Genomic DNA, 16,327 nt, shown 5'->3' with positions numbered 1-16,327 from the left:
GATTTCTCCATTCACATCAATCGATGTAGATGAATAAATCATTGTCGGGATTAATTTTTTTTATATACAAAGTGTTTGCCAAAGCATATGAACACTGCCCCTCAGCTCATAAGCCTCAGCAAACGTATCTTTTTTTGCTGCAGAGGAGAAATCTCGTCTTGCAGCGCCGCATACACCGACTTTTGTGTAAACTGACAGCAGCGCAATGCTTCTGTCAGAATGCACATCAGTGCTGCAGCTGGTTCATCGGTTGGTCCACCTAGAAGGTAAAAAATAAATAAAACAATGCAATAAATTTATTAACATTAACTTTATTTAACATTTGAACAGAACATTAACTTTTATAAACTTTATTGAACTTTTGGAACAGAACATTAACTTTTTTTGCTTACCAGTGATTTTCTTTTTTGTTTTGCTTTTTTTTTTTACCTTTTATAGGACAAACATCTCCTTCCCCATGGGACAATGTGCAAAGCGCATATCGCTCAGAGGTGTGGCGAAGTACATTATGCACTTTGTCCCAGGTGATCGGAGAGGTTTGCAGCAGCTGTGAGTGAAAGGGCCCTAAGAGCCCTGTGTGCCTGTCCTGTGTGACGCAATCCCTATGCTAATAGTGTACCTGTGTGTGGTACTTCCGGAAACACTCCCCTAAGCATAGGTCAGGGCAGTCAGGACAGAAATAGCGGGTGTCACGCCTTATTCCACTCCTGCTACAGACACGCCATCTTTTTCGGGGTGGCGCTTGGGTTGAGGTGCCAGCAACAACATTGGGGAAATGTCGCTCGTGTAGACGGCTCACTACACTGGTGGATGGGGCCACGGAACCTCCTGGATACAGGAGGTTCTCGATGATCTCTTCCTGAAATTTGAGGAAGGATCCTGTTCTCCAAGCCTTACTGTAGAGAACAAGACTATTGTACATAGCCAATTGAATTAAATATACAGACAACTTCTTATACCAGCGTCTGTGGAGCCGGTCAAAATCTGGGTGGCCTCTGGGACGAGAGCTGCTGTTGTCACTAAAGTGCAGGAAACGCAGGATGGCCTCAAATCGTGTCCTGGACATGGCAGCAGAGAACATGGGCATGTGATGAATTGGGTTCGTGGACCAATATGACCGCAATTCATGCTTTTTTGTCAGGCCCATGTTGAGGAGAAGGCCCAGAAATGTTTTTAATTCGGAAACTTGGATGGGTTTACACCGGAAAGACTGGGCATAAAAGCTTCCCGGGTTGGCGGTTATAATTTGAGTGGCATACTGGTTTGTTTCTGCCACGACCAAGTCCAAGAGCTCTGCAGTCAAGAACAGCTCACAAAACCCCAGTGCCGATCCGATCTGAGCTGTCTCAACCCGAACTCCAGACTGGGCGGTGAAAGGGGGGACTACTGGTGCGGCTGAAGTTGGGGGCTGGCAATCAGGGTTTGCCAGCACCTCAGAGACTCTAGGGGCTCTACGGGCCTGTCTGTGCAGTGGCTGTGACGGGGGAACTAATGCTTGTGCCACCGTACCAGCTTCAACTGCCCTTCTGGTGCTCGCCACTTCACCATGTTCTACGGCAGTGCTGGTACTAGGTCCAGGATGGGCTGCGCTGTTGGTGTATGCCTCACCACGTAATCCGCCAGCGCCAGCCCCACTCTGCTGGTATCAGGGACCTCAACCTCATCGTCCGAACTTTGGGTCAGACTGCCACTGCTTTCTACAGGTTCGTATTCTGACCCGCTGGATTCATCAGATGAGGGTTCCCATTCCTCATCCGACTGGGTCAGAAGCCTGTAGGCCTCTTCAGAAGAATACCCCTTACTTGCCATTTGGTCAACTAAATTTAGGGGGTATCCCCTGAGAAAAAAAGCAAGCCTGTCTTACAAATGAGAGGCTAGCGAAGTACCGGAAGCCGCTGCGATTGATGAAAAATATCAAAACGGATTTTCTTTTTTTTTATCTTATCGCCGCAAAACTTGTGAACAGATTGTACAGTGAAAAAAATAAAAAAATTTGTCACTGCAGCGGGGCGGGCGTGGGTGATCACACGTGTGGGCGACTGATCAGGCCTGATCGGGCAAACACTGCGTTTTGGGTGGAGGGCGAACTAAGGTGACACTAATACTATTATAGATCTGACTGTGATCAGTTTTGATCACTTACTGATACTATAAAAGTACCAATGCAGATTAGCCATACGCGAATCAGTGACTGTGATGCGGTGTGCTGGGCGCTAACCGACGCTAACTACCTAACAAAGGGGCCTAAACTAACCTAAAACCTAACCGTCAATACTATTGGAAAAAAAAGTGTCCGTTTACACTGATCACTTTTTTCCCTTTCACTAGTGATTGACAGGGGTGATCAAGGGGTTAATTGGGGTGATGGGGGGGTGATCTGGGGCTAAATATGTTGTGTCTTGTGTGCTTACAGTGATCTGTGCTCCTCTGCTGGGACCAACCGACGAAAAGGACCAGCAGAGGAGCACAGAAGCCATTTAACACATTATATTTATAAATATAATGTGTTAACTGGCTTGTGATTCGATTTTTTTAAAATCACCAGCCTTCCAGCGATGATCATTAGTTGGCAGGCTGGTGACGAACCGCTCCTTTAACTTTTGCCGGCCCGCAATGCGCATGCGCATGCTGGATATGCACGTCATCTCGCGAGATGGCGCTCCGAAGCGTCAAGGAGGAATGAATCGACCGCCTCCGGAACGCAATCCTTCGTTAGGTGGTCCAGAGGCAGTTAAAAGGGTTTTCCGACATATTTTTACTGATGAACTATTCTTTGGATAGGTCATCAGTATCTGCTTGCTGGGGGTCCATCACCTGGAAGGCATTGGCACTCACAGTAGCGTGGCTTCCTTCTCTCTGCTCACCAAGTACAGCGCCGTACATTGTACAACGGCTATGCTTGGTATCACAGCTCTGCCTCATTCTTTTCATTGGGGCTGAGCTGCCAGTACGTAGGCCTTGTGACCAATGAGTGTGACATCACATGGCCTAGGGAAAGCTGTGAGAAGGCGCGTTATGTTACTGCAAGTGCACGTGCCTTGTGAAACGGCTTATCGGCAGGGGTCCCGGGTGTCAGACCCACACAGATCAGATACTGAAGACTTATCCGGAGGATAGTCATAAGTGAAAATATTAAAAGACAAACAAAGCAAAAAACCTTCAATTGTCAATATTTTGGACTTAAAGGGTTTCTCTCATCAGAAAAATCGTTATGTAGCTGGCTGACATTAGCGATGTGCTAACGTCAGCAGAACATAACTGTATGACTTGTATCTCCCTGCCGCTGTTCGCGCGAAATAATGACTTTTATGATATGCAAATGAGACACTAGGTGCTAGTGGGGCGTTGCTGCAGCACCTAGAGGCTCCCTCCTCTCACTGTTCGGCATGCCCTTGTAAAGGTGATTGACATCCTCGGTCTCCTCCGTGCCCCGCAAATCCCGCACCTGCGCCGTCCATTTTAGTATTAGGTGCAGGCGCAGCGAGTGAAGGCAGCAGGCGAGCGTCCTTCACTCAATGCGCCTAATACTAAACTGGACGGCGCTGGATTTGCAGGGCACAGAGAAGACCGAGGATGTCAATCACCTATACAAGGGCGTGCCAAATGGTGAGAGGACGGAGCCTCTAGGTGCAGCAGCAACTCCCCACTAGCACCTAGAGGCTCATTTGCATATTATAAAAATCATTATTTGGCGCGGCAGCAGGCAGGGAGATATGTCATACCGTTATGTTCTGCTGACCTAGCTAATGTCAGCCAGCTACATAACGATTTTTCTAAAGACAGAAACCCTTTAAAGGCTATGTACATCTTTGGGGGCATTTTTTATTATTGCATTATACTTAAAAAAAATATATATAATAATATAATACCTAAAAAAAAAAAAAAAATTATAATCCTTTTTTCCAGGACGTCCCCCATGACAGCACATGGGAGGATGTCCAATCCAATCACTGTTGGGACAGGAAGTGAAACAGATTAGAAGCCCCCCCCCCCATCCCTCCAATCTCCAGTGTCTTCCTGTCCCTACTGGGATGAGGGTGAAGCAGGTTATTGTTTTAAGAATCGGGTGCTTACCTAGGCACCAGGGGGCCAGGTCGGGTCGGGGGTTCCGGTACTCCCCTCTCAGGCCAGGTCGGGCGGCGTCCCGTACGGCCCCGCTAGCTCCCCCTCCGGGGGTTCTCTAGCTTGTCCTGACCTGCCTGGGACGGCGGCAGGCGGGACGCTGATGCCGCTTCTCCTCCGGGAGCTCTGGGCTCAGCGGCGCACTCCCAACGGCGTCGTCGTCGCATCATGACGTCACTTCCGGGTCAGCCGGAAACAAGATGGCGGCGCCCAGCACAAGCGCTGGAGGCCTGGAAGCCCGGCCTCGCGCTCAGGGGTTGACTCCCTCCCCCCGGGGGGGTTGAGTTCCCCTTATAAGAACGGAGCAGCGCGGCAGCAGAGGTGGAGGTAAGCCCCAGTGGGGAAGTTGTGAGCGGCTGTGTGTTTGCTTAGCCACCATGGAGCCCCAAGCGTCAGCCAAATCTGAGATTGCGTCTGACCCCTCTGCTGCAGCCCATGATAAAAAGAGTTCTGGGCAGTCGGCTTCTCAGGACCCCAGAAGGAAACCGAGGAAGTGTGCAACTTGTGGGGAAAAGATGCATATATCTTACAAGAAGCAGCTATGTGCCGATTGCATTGCCAGGTTAATGAAGGAGGAGCAGCCGTCCTTTCTCACAGAACTTAGGAATATCGTTCGTGAAGAAGTACAGGCTACGGTTTCTTCCCTAAACCCTCCGCCACCTCCTTCTCAACCTGACTCCCCTCCCCCAAAAAGAAGGAGGACTCAGGAGGACTCTGATTCTGATAATCAGGAAGTCTCGGACGGAGAGATTGAAGACGACACCATCTCTGCTTCCGGCTCTTCAGACCACCCTAAAAGATTTTTATTTTCTACTGAGGACTTAGACGCCCTCCTCCATGCGGTTAGAGATACCATGCAAGTATAGGAAGCTAGCCCTCCCATATCCGTTCAGGACGAGATGTTTGGGGGGTTAGGGGCAAAAAAGACTCGCCTATTCCCAGTAAACTCCCATCTGAAGGAGATAATTCTGGAGGAATGGAAGGAGGCCGAAAAGAAGCTAGTTATGCCTAGGGAAGTAAAAAATCGGCTGATTTTTAATCCTGAGGATACTAAACTATGGGACGAAGTTTCCAGGATAGACATTCAGGTGGCGAAGGTCACAAAGAAGACCACCATCCCCTTCGAAGATTCCTCAAACTTAAAGGACCCTATGGATAGGAAGGCGGAGGGGCTACTTAAGAAGGCCTGGGAGTGTTCATCTGCTCTTATTAACGCCAACATTACTGCCACCTCGGTAGCCAGGTCTATGGGGTTATGGCTGAATCAGCTAGAGAACCACCTTAGACTAAAAACCCCAAGGGAAGACATTCGAAGAATCCATTCCCCTTCTTAAGATGGCTACGGCCTACCTGGCGGACTCTTCGGCCGAATCCATCAGGATTTCAGCTAGAAACAGCACCCTGGCGAATTCGGCTAGAAGGGCCCTTTGGCTAAGAAGTTGGTCAGGGGATGTAGCGTCAAAGAATAAACTTTGTTCAATCCCTTTCTCAGGTTCACATGTGTTTGGCCCTGTCCTAGATACAATCCTTGAGAGTGCCGCGGACAGAAAAAAGGGCTTTCCGGAAGAGAGGTCTAAGAAGACTCAGTCCTTTCGGAGGGATTCAGGCCAGGGTCAGTCACAGAATTTTCCAGGTAGAGGGAAAGGCAAATCGGGCAGGTGGAGCTACCCCAAAGGTGGGAAGGGGAGGGGGTTCCTTCTCAAACCCAACACTTCCTCTTACCAGAGTAAATGACGCCAGACCAGTGGGGGGGAGACTTCGGTTCTTCAGTCATCAGTGGCCTTTAGTAACTCAGAACCCCTGGGTACTTCAGACGGTTCGAGAGGGGTACAAGATAGAGTTCTGTCGTCCTCCCCCTCAGAGATTCTGTGTTACCACTCCCCAGTCTCCGTCTCTAAAGAACCAGATGGTTCAGGACTTGGAGAAACTTTGCGCAATGGAAGCAATAGTTCCTGTTCCAAGACCCCAACAGGGCAGAGGCCACTACTCCAAACTGTTCTGGGTAAAAAAAAACAGACGGTTCACTAAGAACTATCATAAACCTGAAGTTCCTGAACAGTTGGATCCAATATTTCAGGTTCAAGATGGAGTCAATACGTTCAACGGTTCCACTGATTCCAGCAGGGGCATTGATGTGCACCATCGATCTCAAAGATGCCTACTATCATGTCCCCATTCATCCAAGCCATCATCAGTTCCTCAGGTTCGCGGTGACATTAGACGGCATAGTGCATCACTTCCAGTTCCAATGTCTTCCATTTGGGATTTCAAGTGCCCCACGCATCTTTACGAAACTAATAGTAGAGATAATGGCGTTCCTGAGACAACAGGGAATAACAATAGTCCCGTACTTAGACGACTTCCTCCTGACAGCAGCCTCAGAGGTCCTTCTGCGGAACCATCTGCAGACGACGTTACGGGTTCTACAAGACTTAGGCTGGATTATCAACCTAGAGAAATCAGATCTTTGCATGAGCGAAAGGAAGATCTTTCTAGGCACCCTTCTGGACTCCCAGAGACAGATGTCCTTCCTTCCAGGTTCAAAATGCGACGCTTTCATAGAAGAAATATCCTCCTTCCAAAGAAAAAACCTCTGCTCCATCAGAGAGGCTATGCGGATACTAGGCCTGATGACATCCTGTATACAGATGGTCCAGTGGGCCCAGATCCACTCAAGGCCACTTCAGGGTCTAGTCCTCACCAAGTGGGACAAAGACCAGAGGTCTCTAGACAGGAAGATCAGGATCCCAATGTCCATAAAGGAGTCCTTGAACTGGTGGATAACTCCCGACAACCTACAGAGAGGGGTTCACTGGTTGAGAAGACCTTGTTTGACGGTGGTGACCGATGCCAGCATGACCGGCTGGGGTTCACACATAGAAGATCATCTCTTTCAGGGTTCATGGTCCCTGGCAGAGAGTCAGCACTCCTCAAACGTAAGGGAATTAATTGCTTTACTAAGGTCTCTCCAAGCAGCAGAACTTCTCTTAAAAGGGAACCACGTTCAAGTTCTGTCAGACAATATAACTACAGTCTGCTATATAAGGCATCAAGGGGGAACTCAGAACCCAGGCCTTCAGGAGGTCGCAGAAAAAATCTTCCTTTGGGCACAGGAAAATATCCTATCTATCTCAGCCCTCCATATCAGAGGGAAGGACAATGTTACAGCAGACTACCTGAGCAGAAGAAGATTCCATCCGGGAGAATGGATGCTGAACAGGCAAGTCTTTCACCAGATCTGCAGGAAATGGGGGTACCCCCAGGTGGATCTCCTAGCCTCCAAGGAAAACACCCAGGCGTCTCAGTTCTTTTCCCTAGATCCCAGCGGGGATCCTCTGGGGATAGATGCTATGTCAAAATCATGGGACATGGATCTAGCTTACGCCTTCCCGCCAATCCCGCTTATCCCGGCCACCTTGAGGAAGATCAGCGAGAGCTCGGGGAAGTTCATTTTCATAGGTCCAGCCTGGCCGAAGAGGAGCTGGTATCCCCTGTTAGACAGGCTAAAGGTAGAAGAACCAATATCCCTCCCTCTGCAGACGGACCTTCTCACTCAGGGGTCCCTTCTCCACCCGGATCTGGAAAAGTGGAATCTGAAAGCCTGGATCCTGAGCAGGCAGGGCTTGTCACATGCTGTAATCTCCACACTACAAAAAAGTAGGAAACCAGTTACAAATGTTATATATAGGAAGATCTGGAACAGATTTAATTCCTGGTTGGCTGATACACATCCATCCACATAAACTCCTTCCATCGCGCAGATTCTTGACTTCCTACAGAGGGGCTTTGACCTAGGGCTACGCCCTAGCACGATCAAGGTGCAGATATCTGCCTTATCATCCTTCCTGGACTACCCACTAGCAGAACATCGTTGGATAAAGAGGTTCGTAAAGGCTATATCCAGACTAAAACCCACTCTGAGACAGACTGTTCCTCCTTGGGACTTATCTATAGTTCTAGATGCCCTCTGTAAGATGCCCTTTGAACCCTTGGACACCATTCCATTAAAATTGCTCTCCTGGAAGACGGCCTTCTTGGTAGCCATCACTTCAGCACGCAGAATTGGTGAACTTCAGGCCTTATCCATGAAGGAAGCTTTCTTAAGAGTCTGCCCGGATCGAATAATTCTTCAGTTAGACCCAGCGTTCCTCCCTAAAGTCGTCTCTACTTTCCATAGGGAACAAGAAATATTCTTACCTTCTTTTTACGCCTCTCCTAGAGATCCGGAAGAGGAGAAATTCCATTGCCTGGACGTCCGTCGGGCAGTCCTTGAATACCTTCGCCGAACAGATCCTGATAGGAAGGACTCAAACCTCTTTGTACAATTTGGTAGAGCAGGAAGAGGGAAGAAAGTGACTAGAAGGACTCTGACACAGTGGATCAAGTCAACAATTGTGGAAGCATATCGTCTTCAGGATAGTCCCTGTCCTATCTCTATCAGAGCACATTCTACTAGGGCAGTCGCAGCTTCCTGGGCGGAGAAGGCGAACGCCTCTATAGATCAGATTTGTCATGCAGCCACCTGGACAAGTTATAACACCTTTTGTAAACATTACAGGTTGAACCTACCGTCCAATCGTCAGCTTTCCTTTGGGCGTAAGGTTCTACAGGCTGTGGTCCCTCCCTGATGGCTAAGTTGGTAACTCTCCCATGTGCTGTCATGGGGGACGTCCTGGAAATCAGTAGTTAGTCTTACCGGTAACGTTCTTTCCAGGAGTCCAACATGACAGCACTACTAATTCCCTCCCTATTATGTGATTCAGTGTGATGTTAACATTGCTTATCATATTAGTAATAAAATTGTGTTGCATCCATCCGGTGTAGTAATTTAGAAGACACTGGAGATTGGAGGGATGGGGGGGGGGGGGGGGGCTTTTAATCTGTTTCACTTCCTGTCCCAACAGTGATTGGATTGGACATCCTCCCATGTGCTGTCATGTTGGACTCCTGGAAAGAACGTTACCGGTAAGACTAACTACCGATTTTCTGTACATAGATGAGATGTTGTAGTAGCAGCCTGTGGATTTTGTCTTTTCTGTAATTTTGGGGAGCTGACAGGTTCCTCATCTCTGCTCTCTGATATTATAAACACTCATTATAGCTCAGTTCTTATCTTACTGATAAGAATGTGGTTTAAATAAGTGTTTAAAGGGTTTCTACCACTTAGGTGTCACATATTTGGCTGTCAGACACTAGCGATCCGCTAGTGTCTGCTCTGGCCAACCATCCTAATATAATAGCTTTTGGGGCGGTGGTTTGGCTAAAAAAACTACTTTTATTAATATGCTAATGAGCCTCTAGGTGCTATGGGGCGTCATTAGCACCTAGAGGCTCCGTCTACCTTTAGAAACTGCCGCCCCCAGCGCGTGCCTCCAGCCCGGCCATCTCTTCCTGAATGCGATCCTCGTATGTATTCTGCGCATGCGCAGTGAATGTCTGACCGCTTCCTTGCTCAGACATCTCCACTGCGCCTGCGCGATGACGCCATAGTGCTCCGAGGAACAGGCGCAGTGGAGATGTCTGAGCAGGGAAGCTGTCAGACATTTACTGCGCATGCGCAGAATACATACGAGGATCGGATTCAGGAAGAGATGGCCGGGCTGGAGGCACGCGCTGGGGGCGGCAGTTTCTAAAGGTAGACGGAGCCTCTAGGTGCTAATGACGCCCCCATAGCACCTAGAGGCTCATTAGCATATTAATAAAAGTAGTTTTTTTAGCCAAACCACCGCCCCAAAAGCTATTATATTAGGATGGTTGGCCAGAGCAGACACTAGCGGATCGCTAGTGTCTGACAGCCAAATATGTGACACCTAAGTGGTAGAAACCCTTTAAGTAGTTTAGAGATGAGGTTTAATAGATGACTGGCACAAAGTGAAAGTACCAGTCACACAGTTAGGGCTCATGCGCATGACCGTATGACCTCCAAGACATATGGCCCAGAAGCGGCATACATCGTGCGCACGGGAGCGCACAGCATCATAGGTTACTATGATGCTGTGCGCATCTGGCTGCCCCCGGGGCTATTGTCCTTCACTCATAATATCATATGAGTCTGTCACCACATACCTTGTAACTAAAACCAGCTGCATGTTCAGATGTGCGCTTGGCTGTATATAGTAATGCTCTTTGTACCATCCTTATCCGTGCCCAAAGTTCTGAGAAATAAGAATTTCCATGTTATGCTAATTAGCCTCCAGCCATATTCTGTGCATGTGCCAAACTGGCTACCACAAGGCTTCAGGCCAGATGTGAGGATTTCTACACTGCCTTAACCCTGTTAGTCAAAACAGTGTGGATGCTCCCATCAAGGAAAATTAGCAGATCCTCGGGTACAATGGCAACGCTTCCCTTGCAACAAAGTGCTTATTTGCATAAAATTAAATACCTTATTTCTCAGCATTGGCGGCACGGATAAGAATGGGACATAGAGCATTACTAATTGCTCGAACACATCTGAACATGCAGCTAGTTTTAATTACGGGTATGCAGTGACTGTTAAGATGAAGAACTTAAGTTTGAAATGTGTATGCAACCAGTGATGGATTTTTTTTTTCCAATATATTAGCATGATTTATACCCAAACAAAAGAAAATAAATCAGTATAAAAGAAAATCCCTTAATGACCAAGCTACGCCAGTTTTGACCAATTCTTTTTTTTCATCCCCGCGGTCAATTACTTTTTGTTTACTAGACATATGAGGACTTGTTTTGTGGTGCAAACTGTATTTTTGATGGCACCTTTTACTGTTCCATATTGTGTATTGCGAAACTGTAAAAAGAGGTATTTGTGAGGTGGAATATAATAAACCAACTCAATTCTGCAAAGCTTTTTTTTTTTTTTTTTTTTTTTTTTTTTTTAAACTACGTTCACGATGCTGTAAAAATTGAGTTTAATTTTATTCCGCGGATCTGTAATGATCAGCGGAATAAAATTAAACTAAATTTTTATGGCATCGTGAACGTAGTTAAAAAAAAAAAAAAAAAAAAAAAAAAAAAAATTTGCAGAATTGAGTTGAAAAAAAAAATCCCAATGCCAGAATTCCCTTTTTTTTGTCCATTTCACCAAAAAAATTTGCGTTAAAAAACTGTACCAATAAAAACAACTCCCCGCATAAAAATAAACAAGGCCTCTCACAGACCCATCGCAAAAAAAAAAAAATGGTATCTGAATATAGTAATTAGGAATTGTACTAATTGTAATATTAGTACAATTGCTAATTACTATATTCAGATACCATCTATTAATTTTTTATTTATTTTTTGCGATGGGTCTGTGAGAGGCCTTGTTTATTTTTATGCGGGGAGTTGTTTTTATTGGTACAGTTTTTAACGTAAATTTTTTTGGGTGAGGTGGACAAAAAAAGGGAATTCTGGCATTGAGATTTATTTTTTTCACAGCATGCAGTATAAGGCATTGTTCACACTTCAGTGATTTGGTCAGTGATTTTTGTATATGTGATTGTTAGCCAAAACCAAGTTCGGGTCAAAAACACAGAACGGGAGGAAATCTTTACATTATACCAGGGATTGGCCATCCCTGGTATAATGTAAAGATTTCCTCCCGTTCTGTGTTTTTGACCCGAACTTGGTTTTGGCTAACAATCACATATACAAAAATCACTGACCAAATCACTGAAGTGTGAACAATGCCTTATACTGCATGCTGTGAAAAAAATAAATCTCAATGCCAGAATTCCCTTTTTTTGTCCACCTCACCCAAAAAAATTTACAGACCTTACAGACACAAAGAGCCAGAAAATAAAAACTTATGACTGCCAGGAGCCACAAGCTATACATTTACAGAAATATGCGTGCACACGACAGTATTACTACAATTAAGTTTTCAAACATTTAAAAGTGTATTTAAAGAGGACCTTTCACTACTCTACAAACGAAAAACTAACTATACCTGTGGGCAGAGCAGCGCCCAGGGGTCCCCCTGCACTTACTAGCAAGTCTGGGCGCCGCTCCGTTTGCCCGGTATAGGCTCCGGTGCCTGCGCTCCCTCTGACTGTTTTCTTGTAGGAGGCGTGTCCCTTGCTGCACTGCTGGCCAATCGCAGCGCACAGCTCATAGCCAGGCTATTATGTAGGTAATGTAGACAGCTTTAGTGAGACTTCTGGCAATCTTTGTTTTTCACAATGTGTTTCAAATCTTGCTTGTATTCAGTCCGCCCCGTGCTCAGATGACTGCCCTGTGCTCAGATGACACCCTCATGTTCGAATGACCCTCTCTCCCCCATTCTGAGATAATGAGTGTGGGGGTGATTTGACATAGTGGAGATGTGAGCATGGGGTGTCTGATTTTATGTGTGTTATATGGGCACTGGGGGGCTTATTTTGTGGGTCTGGTGAGGATTTCGGGGTCTTATCTGAGCTGGCACCCCCCCCCCCCCCCCAATACTTTAACAAAAATTGTACCCTCTTACAGTAGTATTGTCCTTATTGTACAAAATCTTCACAGTATTTTTGTACAGATGTGTGCCCCCTCACAGTAATTATGCCCACATTGTGCCCTCACAGTAGTTATGCATTCGGTGCTCCCTTTACGGTTGTAATGCCCTCTTTGTGCCCCTTCACATTAATAATTCCCATTGTGCTCCCTTCGTAGTAGTAATGCCCATTGTGCCCCCTTCATTAGTAATGCCCACTGTGCCCACTTAATAGCAGTAATGCCCTCTCTGCTCCCTCCATAGTAGAAATACCCATTGTGCCCCCTTCACAGTAATAATGCCCACTTTGCCCCCTTCACAGAAATAATGCCCACTATGCTCCCTCCATAGTAGAAATGCCCTCTGGCTCTGTGCCCCCTCCATAGTAGAAAGGCCAATTGTGCCCCCTTCACATTAGTAATGCCCTCTGTGCCCCCTCTGTATTAAAAACAAAAAAAACACAGTAACTACTCACCTTGTCCCGCTCCTGAAGCTCACAGTCCTCTCTCCCCTGCAGGCACAGATCGCTGCGCCCAAACATGCCGGCAGCACGATCCGTGTCTGCAGGCTGAATGGTGGAGTGGGGAGAAGTCTTCCTGCTCCACCATCCACAGCGCCGCCATCCTGAAGGAGGAGAGGAGCGCGGGGAGTTGAGAAGTGAGTGACAGGACCCAGCTCCCTGTGCTCCAGCAATGAGCGCTTCCATCTATGTTGATGGAAGCGCTCATTGCTTCTGTGTTCGGGCACCTCCTGAGAGCACCCAGGGCGGACCACCACCACACCCTACCCCTCCAGCACGCCACTGGAGATCGCTGCTGAGACAAGTGCAAAGTAGAGGAATAGCTGGCCCGCTCCCCGCATATGTAGACAGAGGAGAGTAAGAGCTGGCTGGACCGCTCCCCTGCAAGCCGAAAATATAGATGCAAGGAGCTGCGGGTTGGCCACCCCTGCGTTATACCTTATCTCTGTGTAGGCTCCACTTCTGGTTTTGGTTCACAATCACTGATATAAAAATAACTGACCAAATCACTGAAGTGTGAACAAAGCCTAAAGGACCATGGTATTTAAATATTTTGGCGATAAATATACACTCATGTATCAGGCAGATATGTAAATGATTACAGGTGTTGACTGATTAGACCAGGAATCGGGAACCTCTAGCACTGCAGCTGTTCTGAAATTGCAATTCCCAGAATCCTCCTTTCACTTCTGTGGGAATTAGGAGCACAGCCAAGTAAATTCCAAGCAGCTAGGGTGCCGAAGGTTGCCTCTTGCCTCAAAAGGGCGTAAGAATGCTTCCCCCACTGTCCTATAAAAAGGCTTTCAGAGGCCACTTTTGGTGAGAGATCATTGACTGCTAGTCATGCCTCTGCGACACACACATGCCCAGTTGACAGCTTTTTAGAGAAGGAACATCATGGGACTGAGAGAAAGAAGCAAGATGATTGCTTTGACAAATTGGCTGTTCTGATCTAGCTGTTGAAGGTGAGGGCAGAGGCACACGACGAACAGGCTCAAAACAGCCAGGACAGAACACCAGTGAAAAGGATCGCTTGATTCATCGACAAGCATGAGTACCTACAGTTTCATTGTCTACCATCCAGACACAGGTTGCACCTTCATTACACACCAGTGTCTCTTCCAAGACCATTGCTAGGCACTTAGTTGAAGAAGATTTGGTGTTGTGGTGCCTATTACATGTCTTGCCATTTACAGCCATCCACCATCACCTTCGTTTGCAATGGTGTCGTGAAGGAGCAACCTGGATAGCTACGGACTGGAGCAAAAACGTCTTTAGCAACTAATCCAAGTTTTGTATGGGATCTCATGACAGTCTGGTTCGGTTATGGAGGCTTCATGATGAGCGCTTCAATCCTGCCTTTGCCATGGAGCAACACACTGCCCAGGTGCTGGTGTGATAATCTGGGACTCCATCACATACAACAGTCTGTCACCCTAAGTAGTGAGATGAGGGACACGAATATCTCAGCAATATGTGCAGGACACGCTGCGGCCACATGTGTGGTCTCTCATGGTGGGGCTTCCAACTGGCACTTTTCAGCATGATAATGCTTGCTCAAACACAGCCAGGGTTTCCCAGGAATGTCTCCACCAGATTGCAACACTTCCTTGGTCTGTAGGGTTGCCAAATTTTTCAGAAATCGATCATTTATGGGACCAGGTGGGACTCCAGCTTCGGCAACCTACATGTGTGCAGATCTATAGGCCCAGTTGCAACATCTGTGGTGCAAATGTGCCGGAAAACATCAAATGGAACATGTATGCCTCCATGCCCAACTCTGTCAACCTGTATAAAGGCTAGAGGAGGTCCAACAGGTTACTACAGTTATATAGATTTCCCAAATAAACGTATCCTTTCACTCTAATGTTGTAATCACTTACAGAGTACATATATCATTACATTAAATTCCAACAACTTCTTAGTGTTTTTTTTAATCAGAGTATTTTTTAATATGATGGAAAAAAAAAATATTTTTTTCCTTTTTTATCTTACAAACTTGAGTAAATCATTTTGTTTTTCCTGTATTATATAACTATTTTACTGACATTACATTACACATTGGCTCAGGGAGTTATATGAGCAGTAAGATGGCAGGCCAGGGGGCCTTTACTAGGTAATTTGCCCCTGCCATGACTATCACTCCACATGCCTGAGCTGGCTTCATACATTCCCATGTGAACAATGACATATATATATATGTGTGTATTTCAATAATGGATTAAATGTCTCACCCTTCTGGTACTGCAGCAATGATGTCCTGGTTATTGTTCACATGAGGGCTGCAGCCAATCACTGGAATGAGAAGTCATACTGTATGGGCATAAATGGCTGTGATTGGCCACAGTGGTCACTTGAACAATGAATGTGGTGTCATCACTGCAGACATTACAGCCAGATATTAGTGGTGAGTAATGTTTTTTCTTTGTTCTATACAGGTTCCTGCCAATTAAAAAAATCATTGACAGGTAAAATAAGTTTAAAAAATAATGTGTTTATTTTTCTTCCAGGTGCTTTCGCTGTTTGATTTGATCCGTTACAGTGTGAGTGTCTGCAATCAAATAGCTTCTCATCTTCACATTGAAGTCTTCAAAATTAAGACTTATGCTACCACTTCTAATCACCATTAAGTGTCCAAAACTTTTAAGTAAAAATGCATGTTTCATAACAAGAAGAGATGACAAATCCAAAACAAATTTCATTATTTTAGTCCTCAAACTTGCCAAGCTCAGATTTACTTAGTGCTTGAAATGTTGTTGCAAAAATTTCAAACAATTCTGAAAGTATTCAAGCATGACAAAAAATAACTACTTATGACTATCGTCATTAGAATATTTTTAATATCCAGTGTTTTTAAATGCAAAAAACTGAGCATCTCCACCCAAAATGAAAAATGTAGATTTAGGGTACTTTCAAACTAGCGTTTTTGTTTTCCGGTATTGAGTTCCGTCCTAGGGGCTTAATACCGGAAATTATCAGTTTTATCCTAATGCATTCTGAACGGAGAGCATTCCGTTCAGGATGCATCAGTTCAGTCCCTCTTACGTTTTTTGGCCGGAGAAAATACTGCAGCATGCTGCAGTTTTCTCTCCGGCCAAAAATCCTGAACACTTGCCTGGATGCCGGATCCAGCATTAATTTCCATTGACATGCATTAATGCCGGATCCGGCCCCAAGTGTCTCGGCAAAACTGATCCGTTGTTTCCGTCCGCTCATGCGCAGACCATTAAATTTGTGAAAAAAATAAATACCGG

The 16,327-nt window shown here is 46.2% G+C and overlaps 1 protein-coding gene across 1 annotated transcript in view; it reads left to right on the top strand.

Annotated features, from left to right (window-relative positions):
* Positions 1-16,083, top strand: part of CEPT1 (choline/ethanolamine phosphotransferase 1) — a 295,146-nt gene extending 279,063 nt beyond the window's left edge. Inside the window, exon 9 of the mRNA XM_044288220.1 lies at positions 15,584-16,083. Coding sequence (XP_044144155.1) covers positions 15,584-15,703 — 120 coding nt within the window. The 3' untranslated portion in view covers positions 15,704-16,083. The remainder of the gene's footprint in view (positions 1-15,583) is intronic.
* The last annotated feature ends 244 nt before the right edge of the window (positions 16,084-16,327 follow it).

This window comes from Bufo gargarizans, chromosome 3 (genome assembly GCF_014858855.1).
Source record: "Bufo gargarizans isolate SCDJY-AF-19 chromosome 3, ASM1485885v1, whole genome shotgun sequence".
NCBI lineage: Eukaryota > Metazoa > Chordata > Amphibia > Anura > Bufonidae > Bufo > Bufo gargarizans.
Note: the sequence above shows the minus strand (reverse complement) of the source record. Positions and strands in the feature narration are given on the sequence as shown.